The sequence below is a fragment of the Amblyomma maculatum genome, chromosome 3 (assembly GCF_055883805.1).
Source record: "Amblyomma maculatum isolate TAMU_Amacu chromosome 3, ASM5588380v1, whole genome shotgun sequence".
Lineage (NCBI taxonomy): Eukaryota > Metazoa > Arthropoda > Arachnida > Ixodida > Ixodidae > Amblyomma > Amblyomma maculatum.
Genome location: NC_139346.1, coordinates 208,816,867 through 208,840,657, shown reverse-complemented (window position 1 = coordinate 208,840,657; position 23,791 = coordinate 208,816,867). Strand labels below are relative to the sequence as shown.

The 23,791-nt window shown below is 46.7% G+C and overlaps 1 protein-coding gene across 1 annotated transcript; it reads right to left on the bottom strand.

Moving 5' to 3' along the window:
- Window positions 1–1,807: 1,807 nt before the first annotated feature.
- Window positions 1,808–23,382, bottom strand: LOC146197567 (uncharacterized). Its single transcript, XM_084595982.1, has 5 exons — window positions 22,721–23,382; window positions 14,273–14,448; window positions 11,813–11,972; window positions 4,143–4,289; window positions 1,808–2,116 (listed from the first exon to the last, which is right to left on the bottom strand). The coding sequence occupies exons 1-5, from the start codon at window positions 23,380–23,382 to the stop codon at window positions 2,023–2,025; spliced, it is 1,239 nt and encodes a 412-aa protein (XP_084452108.1). The 3' UTR covers window positions 1,808–2,022.
- Between the last annotated feature and the right edge of the window lie 409 nt (window positions 23,383–23,791).

Sequence of the window (23,791 nt, the reverse complement as noted above, 5' to 3'; positions counted from 1 at the left end):
TTGGTATGTCAACGCCTTTATCTCCTTTGAAAACGTTGCACTAAATACTGAATTTGGTGGTTTTCATATTGAGTTAGTTGCCTGTACTTTTGCTCCTGGCCTCCGGGTGGCACACGAAGAGGACGACGCCAACTGGCGTCTTTTCCCGCGAGGTTGAACGGCCAGTTTTTCAAACAGTTGATAAAAACTCGCGTCATAGTTCTGACCCTCATGCGTGAACAGGCTGTGCCCGCTTTCTAGGGTTTGCATAGGGGCTAACCCGGCTCGCTTTAATCTCTGACGCAGAGCATCACTGCTGGACGACGAGAACAGCAGCGGGCAAGACGACGGCAGCAGTGGGAGTCAACTGATAGTAAGGTCAACACGCCAAATCAGTGCGACGCCAGGGCAAGATGTGGTATTGCACGATATTCGGCGCTTAACTATGCTAAATCTTCTGGTTTGGTTTGTTTTATGGGGTTTGACGTCTCAAAGTGACTCGGGCAATGCTAAAACTTCTGTCAATATTCTCCTGTGATTATGGCGGAGTGCGTCTCTTATACGAAAGAGACGTTTTTGCTTTGCTCTCCCACTATATACCGGGGAAACATAGAGCGTTCTACAACATAGCCTGACGCCAAATTTGCCGTCCGATACTCGGGCCCAGTTTCTCCCCAGCCTGTAAATATAACTTCAAAAGTCAAAACTTTTTGTGAACAATGCACACCACGGATTAAAAAAAGAAAATCGGGAGAAACTTAACTTGCGCCTTAAGTGTGTATGGCGTGATAGCATTAATGGATTCCCTTAGCGGCCTGCGATTATCCTTAGATGTCACTTCGCAGGAGTGGCTAGCGCGAACGTCTCACGACCAAAGTGGCAGAGGTTCGAGTTCCGGCTCGACCACATTCTTTCCAGTGCAGTTCTTTAGATACGCAGCGTAATGATGGCAGAATGACGTCGCTCTTATGCATCAAGTAGGAATTGTGTAGAGGTGGCGCTTCCGTTATAGATTGTTTCAATTACCCGCACGAGGTCATGTAGTTGTGACGTCACGACCCTTCTACCACTCGGAAATTTCTCGGCATAACGTCAACAACTATGGCGGATTTTCGCCTTACGATTAACGAGAACATGAACTGCAGTGGTGATGTTCGTATTCCACTGTGTCAGTTCACGGTGAGCCGTTGTGACGCACTCTGAATACAGGCGTCTGAATTCGCATTCCAGTGCGCACAAAAGAAAGCTCGCGACACCTGTGCTATAGTGTACTAGAAAGTTCTATATAGTACACTCTACCTATGCCGCCTATAGGCTCGTGGGCGTAGTGTACGTGCATCTCTCGGACTGGTTCTAACGCATCGTGAGGGCCAGAATGTCCGGCATGGTGAGCCGCGCAGAATCGCGTTTTAAATGCCCAAGGACCATCAGCGGTTATTATCAACGGACAGTTGTAAACGTCTGACCACAATGGTGCGACTATAACCATAGATTTGTATTATAAGGATCATTCAGCACGCCTGTACATATAATACGTATAAGTGTCTATGGAGCAAAAGGGGGTCATCAGCGCAACCACTGGAAATAGTGAAAGCAGAGGCAGCGCAGATGCCACCTTGTGAGCGACAAGCATAAAGCATCTACTGAACTCCTGGAGTCCTACAGGAAAGAAAACATGAAGCGCCGCTATACTCTCGTCGGCAGGCCACGACAGCCGCACAAACCATTGACGATGGAGGTATAGTGCCTAGAATATACTATAATGGAGGCCTGTTTGCGACTCTTTCTCTGTACGTTTGCAGCGAACAGAAGCAGCAGCAGAAAAAAAAAAAAAAAGAAAAACAGCTGCGTAACGAGAGCTTTGAAAATCGTAACAGTTCTTTATTTACATAATTTTGTTGACCAGTGTTCGCAATTTCGCGCGTTTCATGCTAGCTCGACCTCCATGCCAGTCATTACCTCTGGGATTCACTTCTTCAGTGTCGCGAATCTCAGAGGCTATGCACGCTGGCCTTCGACTTGTGCTTGCGTGGATGACGTCCCTCAGTCGTAGTGGCGTTCCGTTGGCACGAACTGCATCCCCAGCTCCTGGAAGGCCCAGGCCTCACAGCTGCTCTCACTGCGGCCGTACCTCCGCCTGCGTTGTAGAAGCAGGGTCACTTTCCAAGAGCCCGTGGGTCTTGACGCTTTTTGGGAAGCATGCTATGGGTAGTAAGTGCAGTGCCAAACGCCATGAGCTCAAAACATGTTCACCATCATTAAGTGTAATCTCGCTTGAAACAGAGAAAAGTTGCAGTAGCTACGCTATAGGTTTTGTGAGAATACCGTTAGATTCGCGAGGATTATTGCTTTTCCAGGATACTATTGACAAGAGCAGGAATTGCGCTATTCGCGTATTGGATTGGGTAATTGCTTTACCGTACACAGTTCATTTCAAATACAACATCATTAGAATTCGTTCATTTGCCCTGTCCCGCTGTCACTTCTTGTCCAACCGCTTCCGGGTTTTACAAAAAAACCGGAACGTGGCCCTTACTGCAATAATGCTGGCAACCAGATGTCAGGTAGATCTTGACCAATTCTAGGAGTCGACGAACTACCTGGTCCGCTACGTCAAAGAAAAAGCCCTGCTGAACGGAAAAGTAGCGGAAGTGGCAAAGTTTCCATGGAATGTGTCTTGCCGCGAGCGTCCCCGACGTCTCATCACTGACTGGGGAAAATTAATGCAGCGTTCCTCCCGGCAAAGTTGACGCGCAAGCCGTCAGGAAAGCCACCGCAGGACAATTGTGTATCAACCCCAGATTAATGGCCCCAAAAAGCGTTTGAATAATACCATCCCTGACGTGCTTGCAATGTATTTGCGGACACAAGACCGAGGATATGTCCACTACGTCTTCTCGAGCAACACCGCTGTGCAGGGGACTAATCAGATGTTCCCGTTTAAGCTCGTTCGTCCACAGGAAGGAGGCTGTTATACCGTACTTCTATGCATGCGCCGAGACCATTACAAGTTGGATGACCATCTAGAGCTGTTCGCTGGCCGCGGACCAAAGGCAAATATTTTTCACAGCTACTTCGGCCTGGACCCGTCCAACTGGATAATTTAGTATAAGAAGTCGTTCCCGACGGAGTCGCAGCGTCCCAGTGGCGCCGCGCACGCCCAGGAGTGGTACATGCCGCGCGCCGAGAGCCAGGCATATATTATGCGCCATAATTAACGCTTTGTAAGTATTTGCGTTCTCGGTGCTTATTTTACACTACTCGTATTTATGTTTTCTCACTTTTCATTTCAATAACGCGTCAGGCACCGATGCTTCATTTAGACTTGTGTGTTTATTTGTGACTTCTTGTGTTCATTTGTGACTTGTGTGTTCTTGTGTGACTTCATTTGTGCTGTGTGTTCGTTCATTCTCGGAAGCAGCCGACACGCCGCTTTATCACTTCCTTCGTGAATCTAGAAGCGATTAGGAACAATGACCGCAGTAGCGCGTACAGCTACTTTTGACTTAATAGAGGGTGACGTATAGTTGCTTTTGGTGCCTTGTCTCGAATGATCCTCATCATCTTTAAATTAAGCACGGTTGAGAGCTGTGTAGGACCTGTTCTTCAACGTCCGCCGAACGACGCTGTGTATGCCTCCACCGAGTTTTCAAGTTCACCATCGGCGCAAGTTAGGGCTATTAAGAATTTGAATGTCGTGCCATGCTGCTAGCCCATTGTTCACGACGTTAATTGTCACGTTCACCTCATAATATGGCGTCACTGATTTATATCGCTATTAGTAAGAATTGCGCGCTTCAGTATATAATATGCCATGAAAGTTAGCTAGAGGCCAGTTAACCATTTCGCCAATTAACCCATTTTAAGTCCGGTAAGACGAAGTGGACAAAAATCTACCTCCGTTGGAAAACTTTTTTTCGGTTATTGCTTTGAGAACGGAATACGAGCGTTATATTACACGGTTGTGGAATGGGGAATAAAGCGCCCCAAACGCTGGTGCCGAGGGGGATAACCAAGCGGCCTTCGACCTACTCTGCTGCCCAAAATGGCTTTACACATCCGCCTTCGATCGCGCTTCAGGCTTCGCGTCGATGATTGGTCCTGACTAGAAGTCAAAGACGACCAATTGTGCAACACTGCCACGTTGCAGAGGGCCTGCTCACCCCCTGTCGGTGCAGACGGGCTTGCGCACTTTTCGGATGCAGGGCACCTTGATGACGTTGAAGTACACGTTGCCTATGGTGTCCGCTATGTGGCTCTTGGCTCGGCGCAGGCAGTTGTAGAAGTCTCGGTCGCAGTCGCAGTGGGACCTGCATGCATGCCACAGGGGGAATGGGGAGAGGGGGGGGGGGGGGGGGGGGGGGGGGGCGTGAGAGCTGCATTCCATTTACCCACGCGGCATTTAGGCAGCATGTGAACGATGTAGTCGTTCAGTTGTAGGCGAACAGAGAACACCACCGGACTATCCTTTCAGCCTCTCCGCTGCATATGAATTTTGAAATGATTGTTGTGAGAAGAATTAAATGAGTTCCAGTTGATACCTGCAGTATTAAAATCGCCTAAAATAAGAAGTTTGTGTTTGCTATGACATGTTGACATGTTCGATTGAGAGCAGAACATAAACATAGGCCTTTCATGCCCTAAATGTGAACTTCCCCAACCATTAGAGGAATTTGTATGGCTAAGCGCGGAATGTCCTGCTAGTGAACTTTCCGGCGTTATGCGTGTTTGCCGCGTCTATATTCGCGGCGAAAAAAAAAAGAAGAAATGGAAAGAGCTCATTGAATGTTTTTTTTTTTTTTCTTGCCCTCTGCAAAATAGCAGAGAAGTGGGGTGAGTTTCAGCCGCTACCGAGCGGGGCTCGGAGAGTGGGGGATACCGAGAATACGGGAGGGGTCAGGGTTAACCTTGGTTCAAGCACCCTCCGGCAGTGTAGACGCTGTGCTGCATCCCTTTCTGTACGTTTTTACGGCGATGCAGGTGCAAACGAGCGGTGACGAGGAATCACAATCCGTGTCGCGTGGTTTTTGTCCAATGTCTACAGCTCTTCTGCTCAAAGGGTTCTCAAGTCAGTGGCCGCGCTGGTTGCGGGAATGAAGAATGACCGCTCGTCAGCACAAGTTACTCTCATCTGACAAGCACACCGAATGGACACGCGAATGCTTTGGACGTGAACAGGTGTCCATAGCTCTAGGTGCATGGTGACAGTTTGTGAGTGGCTACATATTGCGGGTCTCGGAAGTCTCGGAACTCGGAACTGTCTCGGGTCGGAACGGAGCGGGTCTCGGAACTGTGCTTACGAGATTAACTCTTTGCGGCCGCACCTGTGAGAAGCAAGCTGCACTTGTGGGAAAGCGAGAATGTTCGCCAAAGCACACATGTCAAGGATCAGTGCGAGAGTGAAGCGTACTAATTCGCGTTTGTACTCGTATTCTTGGTCATGTGCTCGACGCTCGGGCATGAGGCGATTTCGTGATGTGCTTTTTCGCGAGACCGCGAACAACAGCGCACACATCACCGCCGCTTTCGTCTTCGTCGAACTAGAGCGCTTTGACTGTCGAAACATGCCTAAACATGAGCATAGTCATAAGGTTTTCTTCCTCGCTGATAATTGCACATATGCATACTCGAAATGAGCACGAATTGTTCTACCCCGAGCGTGGTAGCAGAGGCCGTAAAGACGCGAAAGTCGCCTCTTCGTTCAAATCTCGTTCGGAGAGGGAATTGCCGTAAAGCGAGTCTCGGTGTCGATCGGCGCTTGTCGCGGGTCTCCCCCTCCGTATAACGAATCGATCCGTGCGACCTCCGCGAGTCGCCAGTGTTTGTACAGTGTCGGTCGAGATGACATATCTTCGTTCCCCTATCCTTCATTGACCGTGTTTTCCTTTCTTTAACGATTTACTGGGTAACTATACTTGTGAACTTAGCTTCTTGGTTGTTGTCCCCACCAAGAGCGGGGGCACAGGGTTTAAAAAAACGGTGTTTTGGTGAAGCCGAGGGCTGGTTCTATACTACGAGTCAGTCAAATGCAAATAAGTTTCCTCCTTTCTTGTATCTTTCTGCTTGCATTATTACTCGGGATGTTGGCAACGTCTTTCCCGTTGCTGTTTGCGCCGTCGTGCACAGCTCTACTTTGAGTAGGACGATCCGAACGAGCCGGGGCAAGCCTCTATGATGATACCCTGAGAAAGCAGGCACACCTGTTGTTGTTGCTGCTGGCCTCTGGAAACATTGCACGTAATTCCAACAGTCTATTACGAGAAAATTATGGGCGCAAAGCGGGAATGAAAATAGTGTAACGATGCGAAGCAAGGAAATAGTATCTAAAGCAACAAAGAGCATAGCAGCTTTGAATGCTGAAAAAAATAATGTTAACAAGGCAACAAGCTGGTTACACTGATGCAATCAAATAGTTCCACAAATCGTAGTCAAAGCAAACTCCTTTGGCGCTCGCAGCGAGCGATAGTAAAACTGTTAGTGAAACGGGGTGCCCTAACCTTGACGGAGGGACCTCCAGGTAAGCCTTCCTCTAAAGTGCGAACCGCGGGCAAGAGAAAAAGCGTTCAGTGGCTTCAACTTCTCTGCATGAGCCACAACTGTTTGTTGGTGTCCGACCAAATCTGCATATATACAAATTTAAACTGGGAATTCACCTACGAAACAGCATCATTGACACATAGCCTGAGTTCATATGAACGGACATTTAATTGGTAGTATAGGTGATCACGCAGCCTGGCTGATATTGCTGGCACTACTGGGACCGAGAAAAAGACAGGATGTTGAAATTCTAGGGACGGGATATAGTATACCGAGAAAAGCCGCACTCGCTAATTAATCAGCCACCTCATTTCAATGGATTCTATTCATTCTATTCTACAGCGATTCTATTGATTTCACATGACTACTAGGACGCTGAATGCTATAAAATACCTCATTTCTCTACACATGCTTGAAATATCTCCGGAAATTAAGCTTCATGAAATCAGGTGCTATGTAAACATGCAAAACAAATGTGAACATTTATTTTTAAAATTTCTGCGCGTAAAAAGAAACCAAGCAATAGCTTTACGGCCCACAACATATCTTTTCAGGCATGCTCACATGCAAAACTCATGCACTTTCTCCTTAATTATTTAAAGCTCTGGGTTGATAATACGAGTGTGTCAGTTGTTTCGGCGACTTCCTCATTGAAAGGAGTCTACTATGCTACAAGCTACTGATGCATATCATCAACCACACGTAAAGTGCCATCGGGGAGAGCGCTCCAGAGGAAAATTGATCTTATTCTCCCAGATTCGTCTTGGTGCGTTTAAGCTGCCAAGTCGCCACATGGAAGCTTTTCTTTAATATTATTGCGCAAGTTATCATTTAATACTCGTAAAAAAGAAAAGGTACTTTACGTAAACGGCACCTGGGCGCAAACATGCCTGTCAGCTGTTTTTCAAAACGATCTGCAACTTTTGAGTCGACACTTCGTTCTTGAAGACAATAATTGAAAGGATTTCTAATTAGTCTCTACAAATAAATAAACTTCGGAGTACAAAAGAATACTGCAAGCTAAGCCACGTAGCTCTTAGCAGTCTTGAGCCGGTATCGCTGGCGCAGTTTTTTAAAAGCTTGGTTTCTTTTAACATGGCGCATCCGTTATATACGTTCGCTATCGAATGCTTTACCTCGGCACTATATCACGAAATGAAGATATCTCAGCAACTATAGCTGATTCTCGAGTTACGCAGTGCTGAGAGCCCATTTTGTTTTCTCCTCAATGGACTGCGGCAAGAGGCAAACAAACAAGCATGATCATAAAGCATGTCGCATTAAGCGAAAGGCAGTGTGGGAAAACCATGCTAGCTCCTGTTTCCATAGGCGGTGCGACATTCAGGGCGCCGTGGGATTGACCCGCCGAGTGACTCGATTCAGCTGACATGACAGAGCTGAACACACAGCGAAGAAGAGATGGTCAATTCATGGATGTGTGTCGTGCGAATGGCGGCACAGCGATTAACGATTGCACTCTGCCACCCTGCATACAGCATAAGTGGGACAGATTGGGGCACTTGGTAAATACATGCCTGAGCGGGTTCGAGGTCCCAGAGAGGAAGTGGTTACGATGCAGGCGCGTGACCTAAAATGATAGTAAGCGTGACATGGCGACGTCCCCGAGGAACAAGAAACGCGCGCAAATGCTATAACTGCCTTCGTGGACTGACGAAACGGCGGGCATGTGTCAATTCATTTCATGTACCGAAAACAACTTTACAGCCCATCTTTCTATCTTTCCTGCGAGAGGGTTTTCTTGTATAGCGAGCCCCAAGTTTTCCTACGTGCAACCTTCAATCAATCAATCAAAGTGATCTTTATTTGTAGGAAACGAAATACATAAAGAATATTTGGACCGATAGCCGGGGGGCTAGTAGACGGTCCAGTACAGAATAAACTTGGTCAGGCAGCCGTAATGAGCGCATACAAACACACACACACACAAACATACAAAAAAAAAAACGACTCAAACAGACAAGCAAAAAGAATCAACAGGCACGGAGAAAAATACTTTTCAGCAAGCAATTCATAGGCAATTAATACAAAACGCAAGCGCACACACACAAAAAAAAAAAATGGGGGGGGGGGGGGGAGGGGATCATAACTCTCCTTGGCTGTTAATAAAGAACATTTTACAACTCATTTTAAAGTTACCTGCAAGTTTTACATTAATAGGCAACGTGTTCCAATGTTTTGCTCCAGAAAATTGTACTAAACGTTCTCCGTACACATTGTGGCAGGCAGGGAGGTTGAAATTGCCATTTAATGCGTGTCTTGTATTGCGAGATGGCAACAAGAAAATATCAAGTGGCAGAGGAATACTAGTATTAATGATGTTATTTACCAATACACAGATTTTGTATTTAAGCATTGATTCTAAAGAAAGTACTCGATTTTCTAGAAATAAATTATTGTTGCTGCAGTCGAAAGATACGCGGTATATTATACGCAATGCTCTCTTCTGCAGTCTCTGTAAGGGAAGTAGATAAGTTTTGTACGTTTGTCCCCAAGACTCACAGCAGTAGCTGATGTGGCAGTGAAATAACGAAAAATACAGGGAACGTAGTATGGTGTACGGGAAATACCTTTTCGCCTTGGTAAGCGCGTAGCAACTGAAAGCTAGCTTTTTAGATAGCTTATCTATCTGCTCTTGCCAGTGCAAGTGTTGGTCAAAGATGATACCAAGGTATTTGAAAGAACAAACTTGCTGAATACAATCGTTGTTTAGAGATATGTGAATCGTACTAGGGTCAATGTTTCTTCTCTTGGAGTGGAATACTACATATTTAGTTTTATCTACATTTATTGTTAGTTTATTAGCACGAAACCATTCTGAAACATTAAACAGTTCGGACGTTATCGTATTTTCTAGGCCCAAGAGTGACTTAGATGTGAACAAAAGAGCAGTGTCATCTGCATACATAAAGACTTTTGAAAATTGAACGGCCTGCGGTAGGTCGTTCACGAAAATGGAAAACAAAACAGGACCCAATACAGATCCTTGCGGGACCCCGCAAGTCACAGGTAGTAGTGTGGAGTGTCTGTCACTCAGCACTACTTTTTGTTTTCTAGCGGAAAGGTAGCTATCAAAAAACTGGAGAGAGGCATTAGTAATACCACACGATTTTAATTTTTCCAATAACTCTGAGTGACAGACGCACTCAAATGCCTTTTTTATGTCGAGGAATATTACTATTGCAATTTGATTTTTGTGAAGAGCAGTGTTAATATGGTGAGAAAGTGATGTGACAGCAGTGGTTGTTGATTTGGCTGAGATAAAGCCATGCTGCTCAGCACAGATTACATTATTATCAAGCAGAAACTTGTTCAATTGTAAGGATATTAATTTTTCAAAAACAGTATTGATTATACTAAGCACAGATATGGGTCTGTAACTACTGGGGTCATTGGGATCTCCTGTCTTGTAGACTGGCACAACTTTCGCAATCTTCAAGCTTATTGGATACTGAGAGCTAACCATCGCATGGTTAATTATGTTGCATAAGGGGGTGCAAAGAATGTCGATATTGTCTTTTAGCACCTTCGATGGTATTCCGTCATAACCACAAGCTTTGTTTTCTCGCAGATTTTTAACTACTGACCTCATTTCTTCTTCAGTTATCTCCCGGAAAGCAAAGGTATTATTTGTTGCAATAGGTCTTCCTAGGTGAGGCGTTGTTGAAGGAAAGCCATTAACCAGTTTTTTTCCTCGATCGACGAAATTATTATTGAAGGTATCAGCCATCTCCTCTGAGATTAAGTCTGGAAGGATATGTTCTTTTTTCTTTAATCCAACAACATCGCTCACAATTCCCCATATCTTTTTGGAATTTCCTTCCTGTCTCATAATTAGATTAGTGTAGTATTGTTTCTTTGAGTTCCTCATCATGGCGACCGATTTGTTTCTGTAGCATCGAAACTGTTCCCGGTAATACCTATTAGTTCGATTGTTTTTCCACTTATGATAGTATGAATCTTTCTTTTTCAAGACTTCAAGTATAGCTTTTGTCATCCAAGGGCATATACCATGGTCGTAGTTACGCCTAGTGTATGTGTAAGTGGATCGGTCAATGACGTCTGTGATTTTCCTTATCAGGTATTGATATTCAATATCTATGTCATCATCATGCACGCCTTCGAGATCTGTGCACTGAAGCAGCGATCGCACTTGAGCGTAATCGATTCGGGTGGTACGTTTTTTAAACTGCTTGGGAGGATAAAGCAAAGGGTCACAGGGATAAAGAATAAAGATGGGATTGTGGTCTGAGATGGCAATGTCGCACACACCAGCAAACACATTTATGTCCTTGTTGCAAAGCACATGGTCAATCAGAGAGGCGGATTGGTTAGTGACTCGAGTTGGCTCATCTATAACATTTGTCAAGTTAAAGGACTGTATCAGCAAGAGGTAATCACGGCAATCATCTTTCAACAAATCAATGTTGAAATCACCACATACAATCAAAGACGATTTACCCGTCGCAAGTGATAATAGCGTAGTTTCCATTACGGAATAGAATTTGTTTAGACAAGCGCTAGGTGGGCGGTAAACAACACCTATAATGATGCCACACTTCATTTCAATGAACAGTGTTTCAACTACACCTGCTTCATAACTAGCATTGCATTTACAGCAGTAGTCGATCCCTTTTCGAACAAAAAGTGCGAGGCCACCACCACGTGATACACTATCCCGCGGTCGCGAGAGGAAATTGTACCCAGGAATTTCAACAGTTTCACCTTGCTTGAGCCATGTTTCTGTCAGCGCAATAACATCAAAATGATACGAGTAATGTGACAGATAAGCAACCAAATGATCGAGGTTTTTCCTAGCACTCCTTGCAACCTTGCAATTCCAAGCCTCTAAATAAAGTATTTCCAAGCTTCGTGCGCGTTTTGAAGTCGCCAGGACGAAATTATCGCTTGCTGACTTTTTTTTTTTTTTTTTTTTTTTTTTTTTTTTTTTTTGCCACAAGATAGACGAGGTGCAGCACGAGTTCTACACTTCGCTCTGCAGAGAAGCCATTTGTTTTCAGGAGGAGGTATTCCTTTCATGTCATGTCAGGTGACAATATACATGTCCAGCTCCTTACTGTGCAACAGGTCCTGAAGGCCGTCTGAGTACTGCCTTAGTCTCCATGGGCGTGTGAAACAAATCAGAACATGGAACATCTGTGTAATGCAGCGTCACTGCACAAGCAGACACAGACGCACGAACTTCGTCTGGCGCAAGCGTCTGGAGGAACCAGTATCGGAATGAAGAAGTCGTGTTTGGTGCGCAATGTTCACTCACTTGGTGTAGAGGGAAAAGTTCACCAGGTCGTAGCCGGTGCGGAAGGCCTTGAGCTTGACGGGGCAGTGGTCGTGCGCGCGGCAGCACACATCGACAGTGACGTGAGTGCCCAGGTCCTCGTAGGAAGACGCGATGTCTCCCAGGCCACACCATTTTGTGCCTGCAAGCATACGCGCACGAGGTGCTCGCTGGTAACCAGCATGCAGCGTGACAAACAAGGATGCTCACCGTGCACTGCCTGCGCTACACTTTTTATGAAGTTGTCGCTTACCAAGGCTCCGTGTCTGTTACAGCGACAGCTGCTAAGGACAAGCTTTCCGGTGTTGGCGTAACACCGCGGCACGCTGATTTGACACCATGTAAGGGTGAGGCATATATGACGTCAATCAAAATTCTCTAGCTTTACCAGTAGTCATCCCCTACTGGGAGTCTCTACTGGAGTCATTATCAACTGGCAAAAAAGTGGCAGTCTGATCATGGACCGTAATTCGGGAGTCGACGGATTGTGATGACAACAGTGATCAAAAACGCAAATTGTATCCAAGTAAACATAATAAACATTGAAATAATTGCTAAAGCACAACCTGGCCTCAAAATCGATGTAGCAGACAAATAGAGACAAAAATAAAATAAAAGGCGTAACAGAGTAAGAAATAAACTGAGGTGAAAGAAACAAAAAGAAAGGAAACGCTTCTCAGAAAATTATGACGATGATGGGCGATAGCGTGTATTCATCGCATCTGTATATGGCGCTGCCGTCTGTAGGCAGCCAAGAAGTGGCCCTTGCGACTAGTGACTTTTTAAAGCAAAGCTTATAAACTTCTTCAATCTTCAGTAAATGTTTATTCCGCTTCCTCCAATTATGATATAAACGTTCTGTGGGTCAGGTGCTGAGGGTCCGAACATAAATGATGTCACACGCTTTACCAAAAAAGATATCAAGCAGTATTACAGTAACCATTGCACGGAGCGGCCGCTGAATATCATTTGGCATAGCGGTAACTTTTAAACCAGTTAGTTCCCGCTAAAAAAAAAAAAAAAAAAAAAACACTTAGAGTCTATTACATATGTACCTCGCGAAGACACATCTCACTTCACAAGAGAACATCTCACTTTATTTGGTAAAACTCCCCTGGTATGTCCTAGATAAGTAAGGAAGGAAATACAATTTTTGATCTATTTCACGTATCAATTGAGCAAAAGTAAGGGTCAGCAAAAGTACTGTTTTCAAGAGCAGCGAGGCTCTAGGACAGGGCATTGACAGTGATTTGAACTTTTACAGGCCAAATTTTTTCACACTGTCAAAATTATTTTGAAATGTGAAAGGTTTTCGATAAAAAACGCGTGGCAGGAGAAGGCATATATGTGAGCTTCGACAACTGCTAGGGTAGAGACCGTGAGTTAAGTGCGCGGGACCTGCAGCGTAAGGATACTGCCAAGAAGGTGTCAATTTCTGAAAAGCACAAAAACCAGCACTCCTTCGAAGGAAAGGTCCCGAGGTGCCAGCTTTGGCGTGGAGAGTCACCAGTAGCTGTTTTTTCATACCATTCAAATATAGGTTGAAAAATTCTAGGGGGCAGTTCGGATCATTATACCGCAATGAGGTGAAAGCCTCTATTGCGCGGTGGTTCGAAGACCTCCACTACGGCACCTCTTTCTGTTTTCGCTGCCACCTTCGCGATGACGCGATAGGTAAGCTACCAGATTTAACCGAGCCGTATGAACGTGCCTGCGTGGCCTAGGGATGACGGGAATACAAGGTTTTGGGCAGGCTGGCTGTGATATCACCCTCCCATATGAAAGGAGAGGCCCGAGTTGGCAGCTCCTGCCAAACGTAATGTCAGGAAGCCCTACGTCCAGTTAGTGCTCGGCCATGCCAGCTGCCAGCTACCGCTTCCCACTTAACGAAAGCGTTACGGACGGACGGGCACAATCCGCGAGCATGAGCCACTGAAGGCTATCGCCTTAAAAAAAAAGTGACTTCCTGAGTGCTGACCAACGGCGGACCGCATTACACGAAAGAGATGAGTTACCGAAAATAATACTTCGAAGTAGACTCGGGCGTCTTAGGCACAAGCCAGCTTCTTATAGCAATGAGTGATTAGCTAACATGATAGTATGCCTTATTGCAAGTTAGCGAAATAAAAACAAAAAATACCTAACATAAGGAGGGCAGATGCCTTCCGGGCATAGCCTGTTCTATTTACTTTCGTTTTGCGCTGTGCGCTGATAGCGAGCACGCAGCTCGCGTGGTGCCAATAAAATATTAATCTCCGAGCATAAAAAAAAAAGAAAAGAAAAGCGAGGTGACAATGGCTAAATGAATAGCCCAAGTCATTCGGATTCTGTACTAAGAGGAATCACCCTCGCAATTTTGTGAACCATTTGAAATTTTCCCCTCTCTCTCTCTTTTTCAATGAGTATCACATGAATCTAGCGAAAAAGAATGCGTGCACGTACCGGGTATGATGCCGCTCCACAGCGTGGATGCGCTCCAGTGCGGCGTGCTGTTGGTGCTGGCCGACCAGTCTCGCAGGTCGCGGCACTGCGAGATGAGGCTGAGCATGGCGGCGAAGTCGACCTGCTGCACAGGAAGACCCTGCGCCTTGATGATAGGCTCGGCCTCGCGCTCATCGCTGCACAGGACAGGGACGGCCCTAAGCACACCTGCGGGACCCCGCCTCTTCGTCGGACTCGTCATTCATAACTTTTCAAATATTTGCAAACAAGCTGTTCCCACTGCTCTGGCCGTTAATAGCCTTTTCCTTCACACTGTGCGCAAGACTGTTTCGAGAGCATCGCGCAATCGAAGACGAACGAGTTTCGTCGGTCTATTCTTACGCTGAATGAAATTCCGTTCATTGAGATGGCTTGACGCGATCGTTCAGTGATAGCATATACACAAGCATACACATGAGCTGGCTTCTGCGAACAGAAGGAGTAGCCGCGTCAGGCTCTGAGTTGACGACCACAGCTGTTTCAAAATGATTAAAGGCGAGTATGTCTATACTGTATACCACGTTTACACGCCGTCCTGGATTAGCTGCAAGGGCAGATCCATTTTTCTCGTTGTACTTGCGATCGTGCTGCGCCCACGTAATGGCTAAGTTGGTCGCCCAAAAACCATCTTCGCCACAAAGGAAGGTCCGCGTGAGTTTGTCACATCATTCCTCTTGTGCAAAGGCACGGCCACATTAAAACCGATGATGGACGCCATTTTTAGAGGGATCAAGTGAAAAATATGCCTTTTCTATAGATGATATCGTCATATTTGCCACAAATCATTTGCTAACTGCACTACTCTCGGTGCGTTTCTGGTTTATGTTCGCAACGCTAGGCTACCGTGGAATTCGAAGAAAAGTTGCTGCAGTGGCCACACGCTTAACGTCCCTAGAAGGCTAACTGAGTATGCCCGCATCACAAACGCGCATCACCAGCAAGTGCAGGATATCGCGCGTGCATCTCGCTATGAAACGAGGCGAGCAGTTCTTTCCGCAACCGCCTGCTGATACACGTTTCCTATGTACGATACAGGACAGCCATGCAGCATGGCAATGGGATGTCATTTATACTATACGCGAGAATGGTCTTTGACTAACACACATTCATGTTGCACTGGACAAAACTACTTCTTGGCATCTTGTTTAAAGGCTGAGCTACATGTACGGGAAATCTCAGGCAAACGCGAACGCAACAGCGGCAAGCATCATGCGAAGCCTTCGCGCGAACAGAAATGCGTGTGTCGGCTCGTCGCTCGGACCTGCCGAAAAAAAAAAAAAATCGCTTGGTCGCCCAGAAGTACATGTGCGATCGGCCAATAGCATGAACGCTCAGCGTAAGTTACTACCGCTAATTGCATTGTGATTCTGCATTGCACCAGAAATTTCGCGCTCTGTACGAACAATGGTAAATGGCCAAGGATTCACCGAACGTTTAATCGCAACAAAAAAGAAAAAAGGGCCACGTGATTAGTCGTACATCGCAAGTTGTAAACGCTTCAAATTCAATACGGTGTGTTGTAAATGCACCTTATTTTGTATGTTGTCGCAAAATACTTCAATTGCTGAAATTGTTATGACTGTTGCTTTTGCAAATAGTTTTGCGATGTACTATACCAGCAACACAGAGCGTCGTTGCTGTTTCGCGTTGCCGTCAGTTCGCGCTGCCGAGAGCATGTATCTTCTCCAGTAGGCGACGGAGGGAACGATGATCGCTTTCGCCGCGCCGCCTCATCGCTTCGCTCTCATTTTCGCTTACATGGAGCTATCGCCTTAACTATTCTGAAAACGTGTCGAGTTGTCGAGGGGCGGAGATGTGACACTTACCCTTTCCCGTGCAAAAGGTTTCTCGGTGCCGAGAGAACGTAACAATGACGGCCCTCTTGGCCGTCCATTCTTTAATTCTTTTTATTCAGATGTAGAATCGCTTAAGCCATATAGAACATGCATGTCTATATGGCTTAAGCATGTCTACGCTTGATCGCACGTTTGCTGGCAGTGCATACGCTCCCCGGTTCCGCAGGAGTCGGTGTCATTCACCTCTTTGCACTTGCAGATCATCAAAAGCGGCAACACCAAGTCGTGCCTTATAGAGCCGACCCACCTGACTCTAGGCAGGTTTCGCTGTCAAGTAAAAAATGATTGCTGGCGAGGACGGTTATGCAAAACTTGCTCACTAGTAACGTTCAATAAAACGAATTCGACCAGCCTGATTGAGAAAAAGCTACACCACTGTAATTTCATACATCCGCAAGCTCTGTCACAACATCGAGAAAGATGTTCGGTCGGTCAGGAGTGAGGGACGCATTCTCCGCCCTTGATGCTTCGCACAAGAGTTAATCAAGGTGGCAGAAGACAGCCTTAATGCGTAGTGCGTAACATTTCGTTGTCATAAGGACTATGCATATCGCACAGATTTATCAACGAGCGATTGCGGGAGCACGTAACGTACAGTACTCACGGATTGAAATAGGACACTCTGAGCGTATGGCCGTCGCTGCATTCAAGGCAGTGTGGTAAACAACAGGCCGGCTTATTGGCGACCGGAAATAGCAGTTCTGCTTTTTAGATGTTCTCCCCCTCGCGCTATACCCCAATGCACCACATTGGTTCCATGAGCATCCACGGACGGCGCTGCATGCAGCGACGGCCACGCGCTCCGAGTGTCCTATTTCAATCCGTGAATACTGTACCTGGAATGTGTCACTGGAAGCTGCTTAGCCACATGCTGCAATAAGTCCGATCACGCCTCCGTGCTGTTTTTAATCACTGCAAAATATTAAGGCAACTAACTAAAGAGAGAGAGAGAGAGATTCTTGAATTGTTCAGAAAGAGGATGAATTCGTCCCTACACCGTCCTTGTTTGTGCGCCCAAATGAGATCGCTTACCTCTTAGGGCAACGCTATAGCTTCTTTTCCTGCCCACTTGATCTGTTTTTCTCTAATCCTTTTTTGTGGCCTGTATGCTTTTTTCTCCCCACGGCTATAGTGACATCAAGTGAAAGTCTTTGAAATTGCAAACAGCTTCTTCCTGTTCGATGTAGCCCTGCTCCAACATAATCACACTGCAGAGGAAAACGGGAAAAGAAAAAGTACACATGGAGAAAGGAGTCTAGGAAGCAGGCTGAAATCTCTTGGCGAAGGAATCAGCGGGCTTCGGAGCTGGCAGCGGGAAAAGGAGAGTGTGTACTCGGCCAGGGCGGGGCCGAAGACCGGTCTGCGCGATCGAAAAGGAAGGCGCGTGCTTTCGAGGTCAAGCGCCGCGCTGCTTCTTGGCTCGCACAACATGCATCCTAGACGAAGGAGTCACCGAGAAAACCGCCGCGGTCAAGGACGGCGGTCGTTCCAGCCCTCCAACGAGGCCGACGAACCTGTGTATGTACCGGCTCAGATCTCTCGCACCATCGCACTCCAAGGGAAAGTCCCAACGCATCCCACGGTAGCCAAGCGGTGACGGTGTCGAAATGACGTTTAAAACCCGCAAATAAACGTAGTTGCGACTTGGGCGCATTTGTAAACAGTCATTGAGGTGTTGACACAAAGAACATGAGTGAAAAGCGAAGCGCCAACCCGTTCCCCAGACCTGTTCTATGGCCGATACCATATTTAACGAGAGCTTTGGCCTTTTGATGCATGCCGTTCAATCAACGGGACAGCAAAGCGTCCAGAAATATCGTAGCCTTGTCAATACCAGAATCCTCCAATGAATGTGGCATGTCTGACTGCTGCTCTTTAGTGTGCTCTTAACGCAAACAAAAGCGCTCTTAAATGTATTGTTAATATTTTAATCAGCTTGCACTATTAGCATCTTTTAAAGCGAAGAAACCACTGTCGCAGTATAGCTCTGTCAAATCGGAACTCAATGCGCCTATCACTTTTTTTTTTTTTTAGCGCGCGCGGACAACCATGAAAACAGCAAGCATCAGTCGCGAAAACACCGAAACAACAATCAAGGCGGACCCTTTTGTGCATTAGGAGTTAAGACGCAGGATCAGCAGTGCCGTGTAGCTCATTTCTTCGCAATCACTGCGCAAGTTTTGAGGGATCTGCCACTCAGACGCAGTCCAACAGCGTCAAGACACGTGACTAGGCGTCAAAGATTCATCACTGCGTTACCTTTCACGACCTTGGTCCAGGGGTACCTCCATTAAGAATTCTCACTGACGGTGCCTCTCGATTTCTTTGTTTTCGGATCAGAGCGCAAATATGGATGCAGGCGTAGATGCAGATGTTTACAGCAAAAGCGGTTTGCGTTTTATGGTCAATAGGTTTTAACGTCACGAGGCCATGAGAGACGAGTGCATCGGATCATTTCGACCACCTGGAATTCTTTGACGTGCACGGCCATCGCACAGTGCACTGGGGCCTAGCTTTTATCCTTCATCAAAATGTGGTTACCCCGGCCGAGATTAGAACCCGTGTCCTTGGGTTTCAGCAGTCGGGCGCTCTAACCACCGAGTCACGTACCGCGCGGGGATTTACAACGAGGAAGTTTTCACAACGCAATGTCTGGATTTTTTTATACATACATTTTATGTCGTATGCGCAGTGCGTGGAAATGGGAGATGAAATCACATGCATGACTCACGTGCATCGGCTTGACGGCCTGGCGAAAGTTCAGTATACTGCCACACTAGCTGTGTACTGCCACAGCTTTGGCACCAACCAATAGGTAACTCTCAATTGAAGGGCAGGTGTTGCCCCCTGCGAACGTAGGCCTTTCATCCTCCTTTCAGCGCTGCCTACGTGCTGACTAAAGGAACTTCAGCAACGGTGAAAATCTAAAACGCAAGTAAGCATGCAAAAGACACAGGTCGCCTGCATCTGAATCGCTCGGCGATTGTGCGCGGTCATTGGCAAATGAAAAGTGAATGAGAAGCCAATGAAGGAAAGGAAAGATGCTCTAGCTCCGTGTTTTACTCACTTGTGCATTAAAAACTGCGCCCAGCCAGGAAACGAGCATAAGTCGTAAAACAATGCAACATTTTCGAAGCTCGTTCGTTACTCGATAGTATCTTCCTCTGTGAATGCTCCTTATATCGTACGCAATGACAATGCAACAAGATCTAAATAAGCAGCAATATGACAACTCGCTGAAGGCAGGGAAAGTGAAACGTTTAGATTCTATCCCCCCCCCCCCCCCCCGATCTTTATAACGATCACACATGACAGTGACTCCGCATTACAAACCCTAAACTAGTGGTACTTTCAATACTTAGGTCGCAGAATCCTGGGGTAACTGAAGTGGATATTTTCCATGTTTCCTGCACGCTAATGTCAACGCGTGTGCTTGTAAAATAGAGGTAAAAGCCAGGTCAGCACTCCCATACTATATTTCTCCTCTCAGACACCGTTATCACCCGTGAACACCACGTTTTCTTACGTATTGAAACACCATGGTTGCTGAGGTCATGACACACTTTACCTCTCAGAGCTTCAAGTCATTTATGTAATTGTTGACCAACCATAAAGGTACTAGCAAATGTGTTTCCTGAACATGAAACAAACTGTTCCTTTATAAATTAAGTCATCTTTCCTCTCTCTTTCTCTCATGAGTAATCATACCGTGCGGGGTGAGTTCCTTCTATTATCCGCCATTTAGCCATCCTGTGCAGCAGACACGAATTATTCGGCACGCAGAGAATATGCCCGACAGGGTGCCAGCCGCAGATTTATCAAGTGCTGTCAGTTTGAGCTTCCCAAACTAGTGCCATATCCATGCTTGAATACGAAACGCACTTATTTCTCATTACTTCAAGGTACGTCAGTTATACGACTTCATGTCGAAGTGATCGGTTCCGATAATTAATTTATGACATACCCAGACATTTTTGACATTTTCTACATCTTAAAGCGGTTTTGAACCTAACTTTTTTTTTTTTCAGGTATTGTTTAAAATCACCTTAACAACCAATTTATTGACAGACTTTCCCTAAGCAGGCTAGTAGTTTCTTGCTATTAATATTTGAAAGTGCACCCCATTGTTCTTTTTTTATGGCAGTCTGACTTATGTTGTAAGCGTAAGACCAGCTCCAGAAACAAAAGTTTGGCATACATCGGAAGCTTAATCACTTCTATCGATACATTCATAATTGTACCCGACAATATTCTCTGGTTACTTTGCAACTATTTAAAAGTGCGACCCATTGTATTCCTATGACAGTTTTTATTATACTCGTTGGTGAACCCAGGAAAGATTTCAAAAGCAAATGTTTCACCACGAATCCAAAGCTTAGACCATTCAAATTAACAACATATGTGCATGACAGTACCTTAATCTACCACACTGCCTTACAATTAAAGTATGTATCCTCAAACCTTGGAATTTGTGCCAGCAATGACAATTGTACTTCTGTGATTTTTCCTTCGCACTCTGGCTCAGCTGCACTGACTCAGTGGTCAGGGCGCTCAACTGATGATCCTATAAGTACACGGATACGATACCGGCCGCGCGGCGGTCGCTTTTCGATTCAGGCGAAAAACAAGAAACCCGTATACTGTGTGATGTCAGTGCACGTTAAAGAACTCAGGGTCGTCCAAATTTCCGTAGTCCTTGTCTTGCATAATTTGAGTCGCCTTGAGATGACCCCCTTCCCCCTCCCCCAACCAAATGGTATCAACGTTTACAGATGCTTGAAGAATGTAAATTTAGAATACTGGGCCCGTGACAGCCAAGATGATGATACTGGTTCATCCCCCTTTTGTGTTCCAGCCTGAAAGCTGGTAAAACATTCAACTGTAGTTGTCGGAGCATATTTTGAGCGCTACTTTTTCAGATGGGAGGGGGGAATCATTTTGTTATTGAGGGGAACGGGAGGTCGACTGCGAAAAAAAAAAAAAAAAAATACGGTGCACCGTCAACATCCCATCCGAATGATGACATAAGCATTAAAAATCGAAGCCCGCCGTTCAGGCCCCACAAGACTACACAATTACAAAGCTGAGCCACAGGGCGAACATCATCCGCACTCTGTTCCATTCTCGGTGTAATCCAATCCACGGTAGGTACAAAACTATTCTATCAAGAATACCAAGAATACGTACAGGAAAGTGAACTCGGAATCACCGGACCGGCTTTATTAAAATTTAAAATGCATTCTTGGATGCCTTTCCGGAGTATTTTAGGTAATAATAATAAAAGCCAGCTGAAGCCCCTTTTGCTAAGAATTCCAGCGTTTTGCTACTGCCACAGTCCTTTATTTTGCCTATTCTTTGTTTTTACTACATCGTTGTATATTCTCCACTAGTTCGAGAAAGAGCAAACAAGAGAGTGATTTGACTAGCACATATTCTCTGCCAAACAGCTGCCACGGCGGCATTGCTCTTTCTCTTTTCCTCACAAATCCAGGTAAGAGAGAACGATCTGAATACAAAGTTCTATGGCGAAGATACATGCAGAACAGGTCGGTGCAGCAGTCAGCCAGAACGACAGCTTGAGACGCGTAGCAGAATATAGATGCTTGTACCAGTAACTCCAACGAACGAGTGCCTCAGCCATTGAGAATCGAACAGATGACCTCGAAAATATGTCCCGTAGGGCTGAGCCCCAAAGCATATGCACGGAAAGTCACTTCCTAACATGCGTTTAAGCTCAAATCCATCACAAATGCTGCATACGAGTAGCGAGCCAGTTTCCGTTATTCTGTCCTTTTCGTGTTTTCCCGGTGCAAGAGGATAAGAACCTCATCAGATGGCTCGCGCAGCGCCCTTGCTGCCACCGCTTGCCGCCAGCCCTCATGCCAATGTGTTCTCGTTTTACCTGACATCCGCATTGCCGTCCTCCAATACGCGCGCGCGCCAAGGCGGATCCCATACACGTTCCACATGTACTCACCCTGGAGCAATGCCGCGCTGATAAGAATTACCTTCCTCTTGCTCAAAATGTATGCGTGCATCGCACCTGAACGCGTGAATGAGGTTAGCTGTCACTTTTATTGTCTCAGCCAACCGGCTGAAGTGGAGGATTTTAAAAGTGGCGCCAACAATGAGCGTGCAGTGCACACGTCAAAACTTCCCCCAGCCGCGCCTCCGGATAGTAGTGAGTCGCGCGCTCATTCAAGGTTCACCATCCACTTGGGCAACGAACAACCGAAACACGAAGAACGAGGCGACAAAGCGTCATATATTCAACAGTCGTTTGGTTTCGTCATAAATATATTGTTGCGTATAAACCCGAGGAAAGTAAATGCAGACCGCAGACATTTTTCGCTTTCGACTGCAGCATTGTTGAAAGAAAGGCATTGTGCAAGCCACTCTTTGAGTGAAAGGAGACTACCTAACAGTGAAAATGAAACGAACACTTTGAAGCGAAGCTTCGCTCGCGTCCACTATCAGATTGCCGAGAACGGTCTAACCGTCGGCATCACCAGCGAGCACACAGTGCGGAGAAGAAAAAGAAGTAAGTACTCACTCTAGCTCGAAGAGCCGGCAGGTCTGCAGAGTGACCCCGTCGGCGCCGTACTCGACCCTTGCGATGGTCTTTCCGTCGTAAAACATCACAGTTTTGGCCTGTGTCGCAGGCTGCTCGGCCGGTGTGCTGCCCGCCGCGCAGCGCGGCAGCAGCAGCGGCAGCAGCAGCAGCAGCCACCGGGCGGCGGCGGCGCTCCTCATGGCGACACTGCGCGGATGCGGGTCAGCGCGTCGCTGCTCGCGCACCAGAAGTGGGCCGCCGCACCGGCTCGGCTGCTGCTGCTGTTGCTGCTGGGCGCCCCCTGCTCGACCCTTCCGCGTCGTCGATGACAAAGGGCCTCTCCTTCCGACTCCTCCCCCGAAGCCACTGCCGCCGCTAATTGGCGGTGACGTGAACCCGTCCAAAGGGTTCCCAGAAGGGGCTGCAGACAGTGGACCCTCGCCACCGTGGCCGGCCATTTCGCCTTTGTCGACACCTTTGGGTAGAACGAATGGAACACAGGTGCGAACGGTGCCTGGTTCTCGCCGAAGCCGGGTGCACGCTGCCGATGCTAGGCACGTTCCCTGCAGCTGCCGTCGCATATCTAGTCGGGATGCTTCAGTCCCGCGGAGGGAACGCATCTCGATGTCGCCGAGTTCCAGCAACTGCACCACGCCCCACATGCGACCTCCAGCCGTGCCGTTACCCCCGTACGGAACGCTTTGTACGTAGCTGTGTGCTCAACTCGTTATGTGCAACTCAATCCATTCTTAAGGAAAATTACACATTCCCTTATTGCCCCATGCACTTTCCTCTTCGATTACAATTTATCAAAACTGGAAGAGATGGCCCTCGGAAGGATGAGGGCTTCGGCGGCCCTTACCTGTGGGTGACTAGCCGATGGGGCTCTCAAGGAGAAGCACTACACAGCCGATGCTTGAGCTGTCCCACGCTGGCCGCAGAGATGGATGTTTCTATGTTCGACTCTTGGGAAGAGACGAATGTTACAAGTGCGTAATACGGCTACAAGCGAAGAAGACCTCGCCAATCAGCTCAAGGGAAACAATAAGAGCAGGTGACTGCTCAGGTTTC